The 14,395-nt window shown below is 46.5% G+C and overlaps 1 protein-coding gene across 8 annotated transcripts in view; it reads left to right on the top strand.

The window, feature by feature from the left end:
- Positions 1-14,395, top strand: part of DNMT1 (DNA methyltransferase 1) — a 74,145-nt gene that overhangs the window by 19,569 nt on the left and 40,181 nt on the right. For all 8 annotated transcript variants that reach the window (XM_055238201.2, XM_063615981.1, XM_055238199.2 and 5 more), the window contains 7 exons: positions 3,960-3,996; positions 5,142-5,249; positions 5,448-5,667; positions 8,886-8,961; positions 10,653-10,731; positions 12,319-12,353; positions 13,363-13,447. In XM_055238201.2, the coding sequence (XP_055094176.1) occupies positions 3,960-3,996; positions 5,142-5,249; positions 5,448-5,667; positions 8,886-8,961; positions 10,653-10,731; positions 12,319-12,353; positions 13,363-13,447 (640 nt within the window). The remainder of the gene's footprint in view (positions 1-3,959; positions 3,997-5,141; positions 5,250-5,447; positions 5,668-8,885; positions 8,962-10,652; positions 10,732-12,318; positions 12,354-13,362; positions 13,448-14,395) is intronic.

The raw sequence follows: 14,395 nt of genomic DNA, 5'->3' as shown, positions 1-14,395 counted from the left end.
ATGTCTCTAAAGTGACCCTCCCGCCAGCTCCTCACTGCCTGCCTGGGATCCCACCTGTCACCCTGGGGTCAGGCAGGTTAAATCCAGTCTCTACTGGATGAGACATTCTAGGGGTTTTGAAGGTTTCTATATTCTCTTTGCCGGGCTAAATATCCCAGTTCATAAGAGGGGTTGAAAGAAAGCAGACCCATTCTGCAAGGACACCTTGGTCTCCACAATCAGTTGAGCCTTGTCCTTCACACCCCAGGCAACCTCGGGATCAGGAGACTGGCTGGCTTGGTCGAGGTAGAAGCCATGTCCTTCCAGTTTTCTCAGCGGAGTGACTGAGAAGTCAAGTGTAATGCTGTTACCACAGCGTGTGTGCCTCTGGTCAGAAGTACCAGTTTCTGTAGCCCTCCTGACTTAAGGCTCTCCTTGGACCCCAGTTGCTACAAGGGTAGAATGACTTTTGCCTGGAAGAGGTTCCTTGTGCTCCTGGAAATCCTAATGTCAAAGCATCTTTTTTTTTTTTTTTTTTTTTTGAGACAGGGTCTTGCTCTGTTGCCCAGGCTGAACAGGCTGGATTGCAGTGGTACCATCATAACTCACTGCAGCCTCAACCTCCCAGGCTCAAGTGATCCTCCCACCTCAGCCTCCCAAGTAGCTGGCACCACAGGTGCACACTAACCACACCCAGCTAATTTTTACATTTTTTTTTGTAGAGATGGGATCTCTCAATGTAGCCCAGGCTGGTCTCAAACTCCTGACCTCAAGTGATCCTCCTGCCTTGACCTCCCACAGTGCTGGGATTACAGGCATGAGTTACTGCATCTCGCCTGGCCTTGCAGCACCTTGAGTCCAAGTGATACAGTGTATATAATATACAGTCTATATTACCACTGTGTTTGCAGGGTGCTAAGTGTCTCTTCTACACAGCAGTCCTTTTTTTTGTTTTGTTTTTGAGACAGAGTTTTGCCTTGTCGCCCAGGCTGGAGTGCAGTGGCATGATCTCGGCTCACTGCAAGCTCTGCCTCCTGGGTTCACGCCATTCTTCTGCCTCAGCCTCCCGAGTAGCTGTGACTACAGGCGCCTGCCACCACGCCTGGCTAATTTTTTGTATTTTTAGTAGAGGCGGGGTTTCACCGTGTTAGCCAGGATGGTCTCAATCTCCAGACGTCATGATCCGCCCGCCTCAGCCTCCCAAAGTGCTGGGACTACAGGCGTGAGCCACCACGCCCGGCCCTACAGAATGGTCTTTCCTAACCACGCAGCAAGTCAAGAAGTCCCTGCCTAGTGACACCTACATCTAATCACTTAGCTCATTGCCTGGAGCAGGGCCTGGCATTCAGCAGGTGCTCAGATGTGAGCGGCGCTGATGGGGAATCAGGTCCCGCATGACCCACAGCAGCCGCTGTAAGACATCGGTCCAGCAAAGCATTCCTCATGCTGCTGCCTGCACTTACCCTCTAGGAAGGCCAGCCTGGAGGAGCCACTTCTGCCCTTCCGGCAAATGATAACTGAGCACCTGTCTGTGCAGGTGCTAGGTGGGAAGGTCCAGAGATGGCAGTGGCCTGGTCCCTGCCTGGGGCACCTTCTCTCCACCAACAGACACTTACCCAGCTGGTTAGACCTGTTCTCACCCCACAGTCTGTAGTTAGCACCCAGGCTGGGAACAACAGCCTGTGTTCCTCTCCCTTTCCTTGGTACCTTCTCTTGTTCCTTTATTTTTTTCTGAAGAGATAGGATCTCCCTATGTTGTCCAGGCTGGACTTGAACTCCTGGCCACAAGCCATCCTCCCACCGCAGCCTCCTGAGTAGCTGGGGTTACAGGCACGCAGCACTGCAGCACTGCACCCGGCTATTGTTTTTATTTTTTCCCTCTTTGTCCCTGAAAGAGTCAAGCCACTAATTGTCAGTAATCAAATCAGACCACGATTTTCCAGGCAAACTCCTGGCATTTCTACATTTAGGAATGATTAGCTAGAGACATCCTGAAGAATGAGTTATTCGGGGAGGCGCCAGCCACCTCCTCTAACTTCACCTCTATCCGCCCTGTGTATGGGTACCCCTTGCTTCCCTAGATGCTTGACTCCCCCATTTCATCCTCATTAAAATGCCACCACCCCCAACCAGGCCTTTAGGAACATCAGCTGGCTTGGCTGTTCCCCACAGTGTCCTGTGGCCCTGGGCTACTCATTCTGACACTGGCCATACTGTGGCACACCTTGTTATGGGCTGTTGTCAGACCCAACTGGAGAAAGACCAGCTGTAGGTCATTTCCCTTAGGGAAGGGCCCCAACTATATGACCTGCCCCCTCTTTCCTGGTATCTTTTTGAGTCAGGGTCTCACTCTGTCTCCTAGACTGGAGTGCAGTGATGCAGTCACGGCTCACTGTGGCCTCCACCTCCCGGGCTCAGGTGATCTTCCTTCCTCAGCCTCCCAAGTAACTGGGACCACAAGCACATGCCACCAAACCTAGCTATTTTTTTTTTTTTTTTTTTTTGAGACAGAGTTTCACTCTTGTTGCCCAGGCTAGAGTGCAATGGTGTGACCGGCTCACTGCAACCTCCGCCTCCTGGGTTCAAGTGATTCTCCTGCCTCAGCCTCCCAAGTTGCTGGGATTACAGCCACCCACCACCATGCCCGGCTAATTTTTGTATTTTTAGTAGAGATGGGGTTTTGCCATGTTGGCCAGGCTAGTCTCAAACCCTTGACCTCAGGTAATCCACCCACCTCGGCCTCCCAAAGTGTTGGAATTACAGGCATCAGCCACCAGCCCAGCCACTAATTTTTGTATTTTTGTAGAGATGGAGTTTCGCCATGTTGCCCAGGCTGGTCTGAACACCTGGGCTCAAGTGATCCGCTCGCCTTGGCCTCCCAAAGTGCTGGGATTATAAGCGTGAGCCACCATGCCTGGTCCCTGGTACCTTTTAAAATATACAGGCTGGGCATGATGGCTCATGCCTGTAACCCCAGCACTTTGGGAGGCTGAGGCAGGCGGATCACCTAAGGTCAGGAGTTCGAAACCAGCCTGACCAACACGGAGAAACCCTGTCTCTGCTAAAAATATAAAATTAGCTGGGTGTGGTGGTGCATGCCTGTAATCCCAGCTACTCGGGAGGCTGAGCCAGGAGAATTGCTTGAACCTGGGAGGCAGAGGTTGTGGTGAGCTGAGATCGCACCATTGCACTCCAGCTTGGGCAACAAGAGCAAAACCCTATCTCAAAAAAAAAAAAATATATATATATATATACACACACACACACACACCAGACATGGTGGCTCACGCCTGTAATCCTAGCACTTAAGGAGACTGAGGCAGGCGGATCACTTGAGGTCAGGAATTCAAGACCAACTTGGCCAACATGGTGAAACCCTGTCTCTACTCAAAATACAAAAAATTAACGAGGCTGGTGGCGCCTATAATCCCAGCTACGCGGGAGGCTGAGGTGAGAGAATCACTTGAACCCAGAAGGTGAGGGTTGCAGTGAGCTGAGATTGTACCACTGCACTCCAGCCTGGGCAACAGAGCGAGACTCCATGTCTGTCTGTCTATCTATCTATCTATCTATATAATGTATATGTATGTATGTGTATATATATACACACACAGATTCTGTTACAGAGCTGCTGTGTGTGTGTGTGTACGTGTGTGTGTGTGTACGTATGTGTGTGTGTATATATATATATATATATATATACACATATATACATATTCTGATACAGAGCTGCTATGTAATCTCACAATCATCAGAAAAATGACCCCCAGAAGGGGAACCTTGTTCAGATCGATGACTTCTTAGCATTAGGCATTCCAGTAGGACACTCTAGACTCTTGCAGGGAGACAAAAGCCAGCTTATCTAACACTCGTGTTCAACTTGTTTGTGTCCGAAACTTCTTTAGAACTGTGATATTCTTACAGGCAAATGAAGTTGCTTAACAAGTGTTTGTATTTTCTCCCCTATTTCTTCCTCCCAGGCTCAAAGATTTGGAAAGAGACAGTTTAACAGAAAAGGTAATCTCCACCTTAAAATTTTTCTTATTACCAAATCTGACTGACACACTTTGTGGCTCATAAAAATAAGTTTGTTTTCTTTAAATGGATTTTGCATTTTTTCCCATGAAGTTTCAGAGATAATTTGGATATTCTTGTTAAATGTCAGCACTAATTTGCTGCTAATAGTTGGGTGGTTGTGGTGGTTTTTTTTTTTTTTTTTTTTTTTTGAGATGGAGTCTCACTCTGTTGCCCCGGCTAGAGTGCAATGGCACGATCTCGGTTCACTGCGACCTCCGCCTCCTGGATTCAAGCTGTTCTCCTGCCTTGGCCTCCCAAGTAGCTGGGACTACAGGCACGTGCCACCACGCCCAGCTAATTTTTATATTATTAGTAGAGATGGGGTTTCACCATGTTGGCCAGAATTCCTGCTCGTGATCTGCCCACCTTGGCCTCTCAAAGTGCTGGAATTACAGGCATGAGCCACCGCACCTGGCCCAGGTTTTTTTTTTTTTTTTTAACCAATCTCAGTTCCTAAACAATCTACTCTGGATTGTAACTTGTCCTGGTAACACTGTTTTATTGTGTTTTTGTTATCGTTTTGAGATAGGGTCTTATTCTGTAGCCCAGGCTGGAGTGCAGTGGCACAATTTTGGCTCACTGCAAACTTCACCTCCCAGGCTCAAGTGATTTTCCCACTCAGCCTCCCGAATAGCTCTAACTACAGGCTCAAGCCACTATGCCCAGCTAATTTTTAAATATTTTTTGTAAAGATGGGATTTCGTCATGTCGCCCCAGGCTGGTCTTGAACTCTGGGGCTCAAAGCAATCCACTTGCCTTGGCCTCCCAAAGTGCTGGGATTACAGGTGTGAGTCACTGTGCCTGGCCGACACTTTACAGAAGCACAGTATTATTCTTATAAACCATGATATATCTCCATCTCGCCTCCAACTTTCCCATTTTTCACCACTTTGGAGATAGGAGTGAAGTGATCCTAATGGAAATTCCCTGAACACATTTCATGACTGTTTAGTGTTTTGGCCGAGACAGTATTGCCTGCCATTCAGTCATTGTGACGTGATCAGGCAGCTCAATAATTTGTGTATTAGTCCATTAGTGAATAGCTTGGGAATGTGGGGACTGCTAAACCTATATCCTTCCCTTAGGAATGTGTGAAGGAGAAATTGAATCTCTTGCACGAATTTTTGCAAACAGAAATAAAGAATCAGTTATGTGACTTGGAAACCAAATTACGTAAAGAAGAATTATCTGAGGTAAGTCAGTTCTCAGCATCCCAGCCTCTAGAAAAATGTCTCCTCCTAGTAACTTGTCTGTGACCAGGGAGCAGCAAGATCCCCAGCTGTCCTCATTGCCTGATGATGATGATGATGATGAAGGAAACACATGTGTTTCCTTGTTCTCTGACACTTGTTTACATTCACTGCTACTTAAATTATCCTTTCCTGCTGTAGGAGGGCTACCTGGCTAAAGTCAAATCCCTTTTAAATAAAGATTTGTCCTTGGAGAACGGTGCTCATGCTTGCAACCGGGAAGTGAATGGACGTCTAGAAAACGGGAACCAAGCAAGAAGTGAAGACCGTAGAGTGGCAATGGCAGATGCCAACAGCCCCCCCAAACCCCTTTCCAAACCTCGCACGCCCAGGAGGAGCAAGTCCGACGGAGAGGCTAAGCGTAAGAGCAGATGATTCCTTTTATTTTTAATTGTTTTTGAGATGGAGTCTCACTGTGTTGCCCAGGCTGGAGCATGGTGGTGTAACCTCGGCTCACTGTAACCTCTGCCTCCCAGGTTCAAGAGATCCTCCTGCCTCAGCCTCCCAAGTAACTGGGATTAGAGGCATGTGCCACCACACCCAGCTAATTTTTATATTCAGTAGAGATGGGGTCTTACCATATTGGCCAGGCTGGTCCGGAACTCCTGACCTCAAGTAATCTGCCTACCTCAGCCTCCCAAAGTGCTGGGATTACAGGCGTAAGCCACCATGCCTGGCCCCGCTTGACTGACTGACTTTCTTTCTTTCTTTCTTTCTTTCTTTCTTTCTTTCTTTCTTTCTTTCTTTCTTTCTTTCTTTCTCTTTCTTTCTTTCTTTCTTTCTTTCTTTCTTTCTTTCTTTCTTTTCTTTCTTTCCTTTCCTTTCCCTTTCTTTCTTTCCTTCCTTCCTTCCTTCCTTCCTTCCTTCCTTCCTCTCTTTCTTTCTTTCTTTCTTTCTTTCTTTCTTTCTTTCTTTCTTTCTTTCTTTCTTTCTTTCTTTCATGACAGTCTTGCTCTGTCATCCAGGCTAGAGTGCAATGGCACAATCTCGGCTCACTGCAACCTCCGCCTCCCAGTTTCAAGCGATTCTCTTGCCTCAGCCTCCCAAGTAGCTAGTATTATAGGCGGGCACCACCACGCCCAGCTAATTTTTGTATTTTTAGTAGAGATGGGGTTTCACCACGTTGGCCAGACTGGTCTAGAACTCCTGACCTCAAGTGGTCCTCCCGCCTTAGCTTCCCAAAGTGCTGAGATTACAGGCGTGAGCCACCATGCCCGGCCCCATTTGGCTCATTTTCAACCTAGAAGGAGGCTTTGGTAGCATATAAGAGGGCAGTTAAACTTGGACCCTGGGTCAGTGTTTCCAGGTTCCTTTCTTTTGTACACATCCTCACTAGTAATTACTGGACACTTCCTAACTAGCTTAGATGTGTACATCTTTAAATTTTGTCTTAGCTGGGGATGCGGTGGCTTATGCCTGTAATCCCTGCACTTTGGGAGGCCAAGGTGGCTGGATCACCTGAGGTCAGGAGTTGGAGACCAGCCTGCCCAACATGGCAAAACCCTGTCTCTACTGAAAATACAAAAAATTTGCCAGACGTGGTGGCGGGCACCTGTAATTCCAGCCTGGGCAACAAGAGTGAGACACTGTCTCAAAAAAAAAAAAAAATTTGTTTTTGACCAAGTTGCAGCATTAGATCCCAAAACATGGCTACATGTGTGACAGATTGCAGATGACAAGTGCTACAAATACTTACTCCTTCTAAGACCTTATATACCTGGTTAAACTAAACATTTATTCTCAGACTCTTGCCCAGTTTGTAGGCAAAGGAACTCTTCTGGAATTTTTTTTTTTTTTTTTTTTTGAGACGGAGTCTCGCTGTCTCCCAGGCTGGAGTGCAGTGGCGCAATCTCAGCTCACTGCAAGCTCTGCCTCCCGGGTTCATGCCATTCTTTTGCCTCAGCCTCCCGAGTAGCTGGGACTACTTGGCACCCGCCGAGTACTACAGGCACCCGCCACCAGGCCGGCTAATTTTTTTTGTATTTTTTAGTAGAGACGGGTTTTCACCGTGTTAGCCAGGATGGTTTCGATCTCCTGACCTCATGATCCGCCCACCTCAACCTCGCAAAGTGCTGGGATTACAGGCATGAGCCACCGCGCCCAGCCTCTTCTGGAATTTTTTAAAAAATAAACAATAGGATAGTACTTGAGCTCAGGTCTGGTTCTCAGCCACTTCATTTTTATTTTATTTTATTTTATTATTATTTTTGAGACAGAATCTTGCTCTGTCGCCCAGTGGCATGATCTCGGCTAACTGCAAGCTCCGCCTCCCAGGTTCATGCCATTCTCCTGCCTCAGCCTCCCAAGTAGCTGGGACTACAGGCATCCGCCACCACGCCTGGATGATTTTTTGTATTTTTAGTGGATGGGGTTTCACTGTGTTAGCCAGGATGGTCTCAATATCCCGACCTCGTGATCCACCTGCCTCGGCCTCCCAAAGTGTTGGGATTACAGGCGTGAGCCACTGTGCCCAGCCTTATTTTATTTTCTTTTAATTTTTATTTTATTTTTTGAGATGGAGGCATGTGCCACCACACCCAGTTAATTTTTGTATTTTTAGTAGAGACAGGGTTTCACCATGTTGGCCAAGGTGGTCTCGAACTCCTGACCTCAGGTGATCCACCTGCCTTGGCCTCCCAAAGTGCTGAGATTACAAGCGTAAGCCACCGCACCCGGCCCTTTACTTTATTTTTTTTGAGATGGAGTCTCACTCTGTCGCCAGGCCGGAGTGCAGTGGCACAATCTCGGCTCACCACAACCTCCACCTCCTGGGTTCAAGTGATTCTTTTGCCTCAGCCTCCCGAGGAGCTGGGACTACAGGCATGTGCCACCATGCCCAGCTAATTTTTGTATTTTTAATAGAGACAGGGTTTCACCATGTTGGCCAGGATGGTCTTGATCTCTTGACCTTATGATCTGCCCGTCTTGCCTCTCAAAGTGCTGGGATTACAGGCATGAGCCACTGCACCCGGCCTATTTCTTTTTTTTCTCTTTTTTTTTTTTTTTTTTTTTAAGAGACAGGGTCTTGCCCTGTCGCCAAGGCTGTGTACAGTGGCGCCATCTTGGCTCACGGCAACCCCCATCTCCTGGGTTCAAGTGATTCTTGTACCTCAGCCTCTTGAATAGCTGGGATTATAGGTGTGTACCACCACGCCCAGCTAATTTTTTTTGTATTTTTAGTAGAGATGGGGTTTTGCCATATTGTCCAGGCTGTTCTCGAATACCTGAGCTTGGATTATTTTCCCACCTTGGCCTCTCAAAGTTTTGGGATTATAGACGTGAGCCACTGTGCCTGGCCCACTTCATCTTTTGTTATTTTAACAAGAGGCTCTGTTTCCTGGCCTTCTTTAGCATTTGGCCCCTCAAATAACTGACATGATATGGCTCAGCAAACTGGCAGGTGCTAACTGCCAACATTAGCAAGCTGGTTATTGACTAGAATAAAAATGCAAAGATGCTTAGTCCTTAGAACCTGGCTTCCTGCAATAGCTTAGTAATGTTGAGCTGCGTTATTGCTGTGGGCTTTCTATTCATAGTGGCTTTTTTTTTTCTTTTTAATGCTTTTTTTTCTTTAAACAGCTGAACCTTCACCTAGTCCCAGGATTACAAGGAAAAGCACCAGGCAAACCACCATCACATCTCATTTTGCAAAGGGGTCAGTATACGATAAATTGGCAGCTGCCTTTTTTAGGGGCCGGCTGTTTTGGGATGGAATTGGTAGGGCGTCACATGGCAATTCTGTCTTCCATGTTGTATAGGTTTTCATCTTGCAGTTCTGTTCTCTAGACATTTATGAATAGCATTTCTGAAAACGTTACCTGTTTTTACTCATATAGGAAAGTTCAAATGTACACAAACTCATGAGTTTTGTATAATGAACCCTGAAATACCCATCATCTAGTGCCAACAGTCATAAAGTTACAGCCGTTGTTTCATCTATACCCCCATATTTTGTGTCCACACCCCATTTGGATTACTTTGTCCATAAATAGTTTAGTATATTTCTAGAGAATGAGATCTCTTTTGACAACTTTTTTAAAATTACTCATATTTTACAATAATTGCTAACATTTAGCAGTCTTTTTTTTTTTTTTTTTTTTTTTGAGACAGCGTCTGGCTCTGTCACCCAGGCTGGAGTGCAGTGGCACGATCTCGGCTCACTGCAACCTCCGCCTCCCGGGTTCAAGTGATTCTCCTGCTTCGGCCCCCTGAGTAGCTGGGATTACAAACACGCGCCACCACAGCTGGATAATTTTTGTGTTTTTAGTAGAGATGGGGTTTCGCCGTGTTGGCCAGACTGGTCTCAAACTCCTGACCTCAGGTGATCTGCCCACTTCGACCTCCCAAAGTGCTGGAGTTACAGGCGTGAGCCACCGTGCCCAGGCAAAACAGTCTTTTTAACAAACCAAAGTATAATACTGTTCTGATGTCTTTATAAAAATGTAAGAATTCCCTACTATCAGATATATAGTTGGTATTTACATTTTTCCCTTTGTGGTGAACAAGCCGTGTGGCAAACAAACAGCGTTTGGTTGACTTGTTCCTTAAAGTTATAGATTCCTTTCCTCCTATTTTACTTAAAATTCCTCGCAGATTTTAAATTCCTTCATCTCTTATCTTCTTGCCATTTACTTGAAGAAATTCATTTGTCCAGTAGTTCCTAGATTGGGCCGATTGCACCCTTGTGGTGTTCCACAGGTCCTCTTGTCTTCTGTTCCCTATAAACTGATAGGATTACAGGACTGATCAGATTCCAGCTTTTTATTTTTTGAGACTGACTCTTTTTTTTTTATTTTGATACGGAGTCTTGCTCTGTCGCCCAGGCTGGAGTGCAGTGGCGCGATTTCGGCTCACTGCAACCTCCACCTCCCAGGTTCAAGCGATTCTCCTGCCTCAGCCTCCTGAGTAGCTGAGATTACAAGTGCCTGCCACAACCCCTGGCTAATGTTTGTATTTTTGGTAGAGACAGGGTTTTACCACGTTGGCCAGGCTGGTCTGAAACTCCTGAACTCAGGTAATACTCATACCTTGGCCTCCCAAAGTGCTGGGATTACAAGCATGAGCCACTGCACCTGGTCTGAGGCTGACTTTATGGATCGTGCTGTGTCCCTCCATCAGAAAGGTGTGTGACATCTCTTCTCTGACACTAGCAGCTGTTGATTGGTGTTTAGACCCGTGATTTCTTAGGACTTACAAGATGGCAAGACAGCATTCTAAACCCGTCATTCAGAGAAAACATTAAACTTGAAGCCTCTTTCAACATCCTGGTGAATGAGGGTCCACTTCAGGCCAGCTGGAGGCCTAGGGTCTTATTCCACTAATGGTTGGCCTCACTGTGTGTGACAGCCCTGCCAAACGGAAACCTCAGGAAGAGTCTGAAAGAGCCAAATCGGATGAGTCCATGAAGGAAGAAGACAAAGACCAGGTAGGGCTGGTGCTTTCATTTCCTGACTCTACCTTAACTTGGTGTATTTGATTGTGACTTCATATGTGTTCTGTCCAAGTAAATAAAAACCCTGTCTAGTTAGGGCTCTCCAGAGAGACAGGACCAATAGAATGTATATGTGTGTATAAGATATAGGTACATATATACATATGCATGTGTATGTATATATAATTTGTTTTATTTTTTTCTTGTTTTTATGGGTACATAGTTGGAATATATATTTATGGGGAGAGACTTTATTTTGAGAAATTGGCTCACAAGATTGTGAAAGCCGGCAAATTTGAAATCTGCAGGGCAGGCTGGAGGTCCAGGGGAGAAATGATGTCATAGCTCAAGTGGCAAGACAGTCTTATATACATACATGTTATATATGTGTGTGTGTGTGTGTGTGTGTATGTATGTATGTATGTATTTAGACTTTTTTTTTTTTTTTGGAGACAGGGTTTTGCTCTTGTCGCCCAGGCTGGAGTGCAATGGCACGATCTTGGTTCACTGCAACCTCAGCCTCCCGGGTTCAAGCGATTCTCCTGCCTCAGCCTCCCGAGTAGCTGGGACTACAGGCGCGTGCCACCATGCCCGGCTAATTTTTGTATTTTAGTAGATAAGGGGTTTCACCATGTTGCCCAGGCTGGTCTCGAACTCCTTGAGTTTAGGCGATCCGCCCGCCTCGGCCTCCCAAAGTGCTGGGATTATAGGCGTGAGCCACCGTGCCCAGCCAATTTGTTTTTTTTTTTTTTTTTTTTAAGTTTTTTTAGATGGAGTCTCACTCTTTTGCTCAGGATGGAGTGCAGTGGCACGATCTCAGCTCACTGCAACCTCCGCCTCCTGGGTTCAGGTGGTTCTCTATCCTCAGCCTCCTGAGTAGCTGAGACTACAAGGCATGTGCCATCATACCCAGCTAATTTTTATATTTTTAGTAGAGATGGGATTTCACTGTGTTGGCCAGGCTGGTCTTGAACTCCTGACCTCAAGTGATCCACCCGCCTCAGCCTCCCAAAGTGTTGGGATTACAGTTCTGTCTTTTTTCTTTTCTTTTTTCTTTTTTATTTTTTTTGAGACAGGTCTCATTCTGTCACCAGGTTGGGGTGCAGTGGCGCAGTCATGGCTCACTGCAGCCTCAACCTCCTGGGCTCAAGCGATCCTCCCACCTCACCCTCCCAAGCAGCTGGGACTACAGGCGCATGCCAATCAGCTAATTTTTGTATTTTTTGTAGAGATGAGGTTTCCCATGTTGCCCAGACTGGTCTCTAACAAATAAATTAAACAAATTCCTGACACAAGATGGAGAATCTTTGATTCTCTTACATAGTATCATTAGGCGATCTCTAGTGATGGGCAGTGTGCCTGCCTACTTCTCGGACCTGCTTTTGTTTTGGGGTTGGTGGGGATTAATACCAGAGTAAGAGTTTCCCAGATCTTCTCCCCAAAACCCAGGCCCCTTCCTTTCCCACTCTTGCTCTAACCATGTCAAATGTGTTAATATTTCAACTCACACTTTTGGTGTTGATCTTCCCTTGAAACCACTATTCTAATCTTTTTTGTTCTTCCTCCCTTCCCTCCACACAGGATGAGAAGAGACGTAGGGTTACATCCAAAGAACGGTAAGAATAGTTACTATACCTTTCTTTTTGTTCTACGAGTTGTGTAATCTTGATCACAAAACTTTTTCAGAAAGTTTAAGGCCGGGCACGGTGACTCATGCCTGTAATCTCAGCACTTTGGGAGGCCAAGATGGGCGAATCACTTGAGGTCAGGAGTTCAAGACCAGCCTGACCAACATGGTGAAACCCCGTCTCTACTAAAAATACAAAACTTAGCTGGGCGTGGTGGCACGTGCCTTTAATCCCAGCTACTCAGGAGGCTGGGTCAGAAGGATTGCTTGAACCCAGGAGGTAGAGGCTTCAGTGATCTGAGATCATTCCACTGCACTCCAGCCTGAGTGACAGAGCAAGACTCCGTCCCAAAAAAAAAAAAAAAAGTTTAAAAAGAAGAACTTTATCGTGAGTTTCCATTGCAACCATATCGTTATGAAGGATCTGAATTTGGGGTCAGATCATTAGCATTTAGATTCAAGTAGAATTCTCCTCTTTTCTTGGAAGGAATGAGTTGAGGGCAGCTGGCATTCGAGCCAGATGTAAAAGTCATATCAAATACTAAATTTTTTTTTTTTTTTTTTGAGATAGTCTCGCTGTCGCCCAGACTGGAGTGCAGTGGCGCGATCTCGGCTCACTGCAGGCTCCGCCCCCCGGGGTTCACGCCATTCTCCTGCCTCAGCCTCCCGAGTAGCTGGGACTACAGGCCCCCGCCACCTCGCCCGGCTAATTTTTTTTTTGTATTTTTAGTAGAGACGGGGTTTCACTGTGTTAGCCAGGGTGGTCTCGATCTCTTGACCTCGTGATCCGCCCGCCTCGGCCTCCCAAAGTGCTGGGATTACAGGCATGAGCCACCGCGCCCGGCCAACAAATACTAAATGTTAAATGAGTATGTGTCTGTCAGGGCTCCTGAGATAATGAAGATTGCTTTTGGGGGAAAGAGGAGCTTTATGAAAACTGCTTCTCTGGGGAAGCTCCTGGCACTCACACTTAGGGTCTGTGTTATTTTGCTTGACAGAGTTGCTAGACCACTTCCTGCAGAAGAACCTGAAAGAGCAAAACCAGGAACACGCACTGAAAAGGAAGAAGAAAAAGATGAAAAAGTAAAGCTCTATCACCTCTAAGTTTGTTAATTCTCCCTTAATCCTATATGGTCCCAATTTCCTTCCAGGACATGGGGACGGGGTGGGGAACGTGGAAGAACAAGATGGGTTTTGCCAGTGATCAAAATGCTTTTGACTTTGGCTAAACACCTTTCAAACTTGTTTTTTTGTGGTTCTCTACATGGAAGGTGGGTTATGAGGTTGTGATAGTGAGGACCCTTGCTACTTATTTGTGATATTTTATTTTATTTTATTTATTTATTTATTTTTGAGACAGTCTCCCACTCTGTCACCCAGGCTGGAATGAGTACAGAGGTGCGATCTTGGCTCATTGCAACCTCTGCCTCCCAGGTTCAAGTGATTCTCATGTCCCAGCCTCCTGAGTCTCTGGGACTACAAGCGCCCGCCACCATACTCGGCTAATTTTAGTGGAGATGGGTTTCACTGTGTTGGCCAGGCTGGTCTCGAACTCCTGACCTCGAATGATCCACCTGCCTCAGCCACCAAAGTGCTGGGATTACAGGCATGAGCCACCACAGCAGCCAACCTATGCCACTTAATCAACTAGTCACAGAGCTTCAGTTTGTCACCTCTCCTTCTTGCTTCTCTGGCTGATGAGATCTTTGTGAAGATCTAATTTTCAGACCTAGGAGGTGCTAAAACTTTTTTTTTTTTTTTTTTTTTGAGAGAGAGAGTCTTGCTCTGTTGCCCAAGCTGGAAAGCAGCGGTGTGATCTTGTCTCACCGCAACCTCTGCCTCCCGGGTTCTTGTGCCTCAGCCTCCTGAGTAGCTGGGATTACAGGTGCCTGCCACCACACCCAGCTAATTTTGTATTTTTAGTAGAGATGGGGTTTCTCCATGTTGGTCAGGCTGTTCTTGAACTCCCAACCTCAGGTGATCCACCTGCCTTGGCCTCCCAAAGTGCTGGGATTATAGGCGTGAGCTACC

The sequence above is a fragment of the Symphalangus syndactylus genome, chromosome 13 (assembly GCF_028878055.3).
Source record: "Symphalangus syndactylus isolate Jambi chromosome 13, NHGRI_mSymSyn1-v2.1_pri, whole genome shotgun sequence".
NCBI lineage: Eukaryota > Metazoa > Chordata > Mammalia > Primates > Hylobatidae > Symphalangus > Symphalangus syndactylus.
Note: the sequence above shows the minus strand (reverse complement) of the source record. Positions and strands in the feature narration are given on the sequence as shown.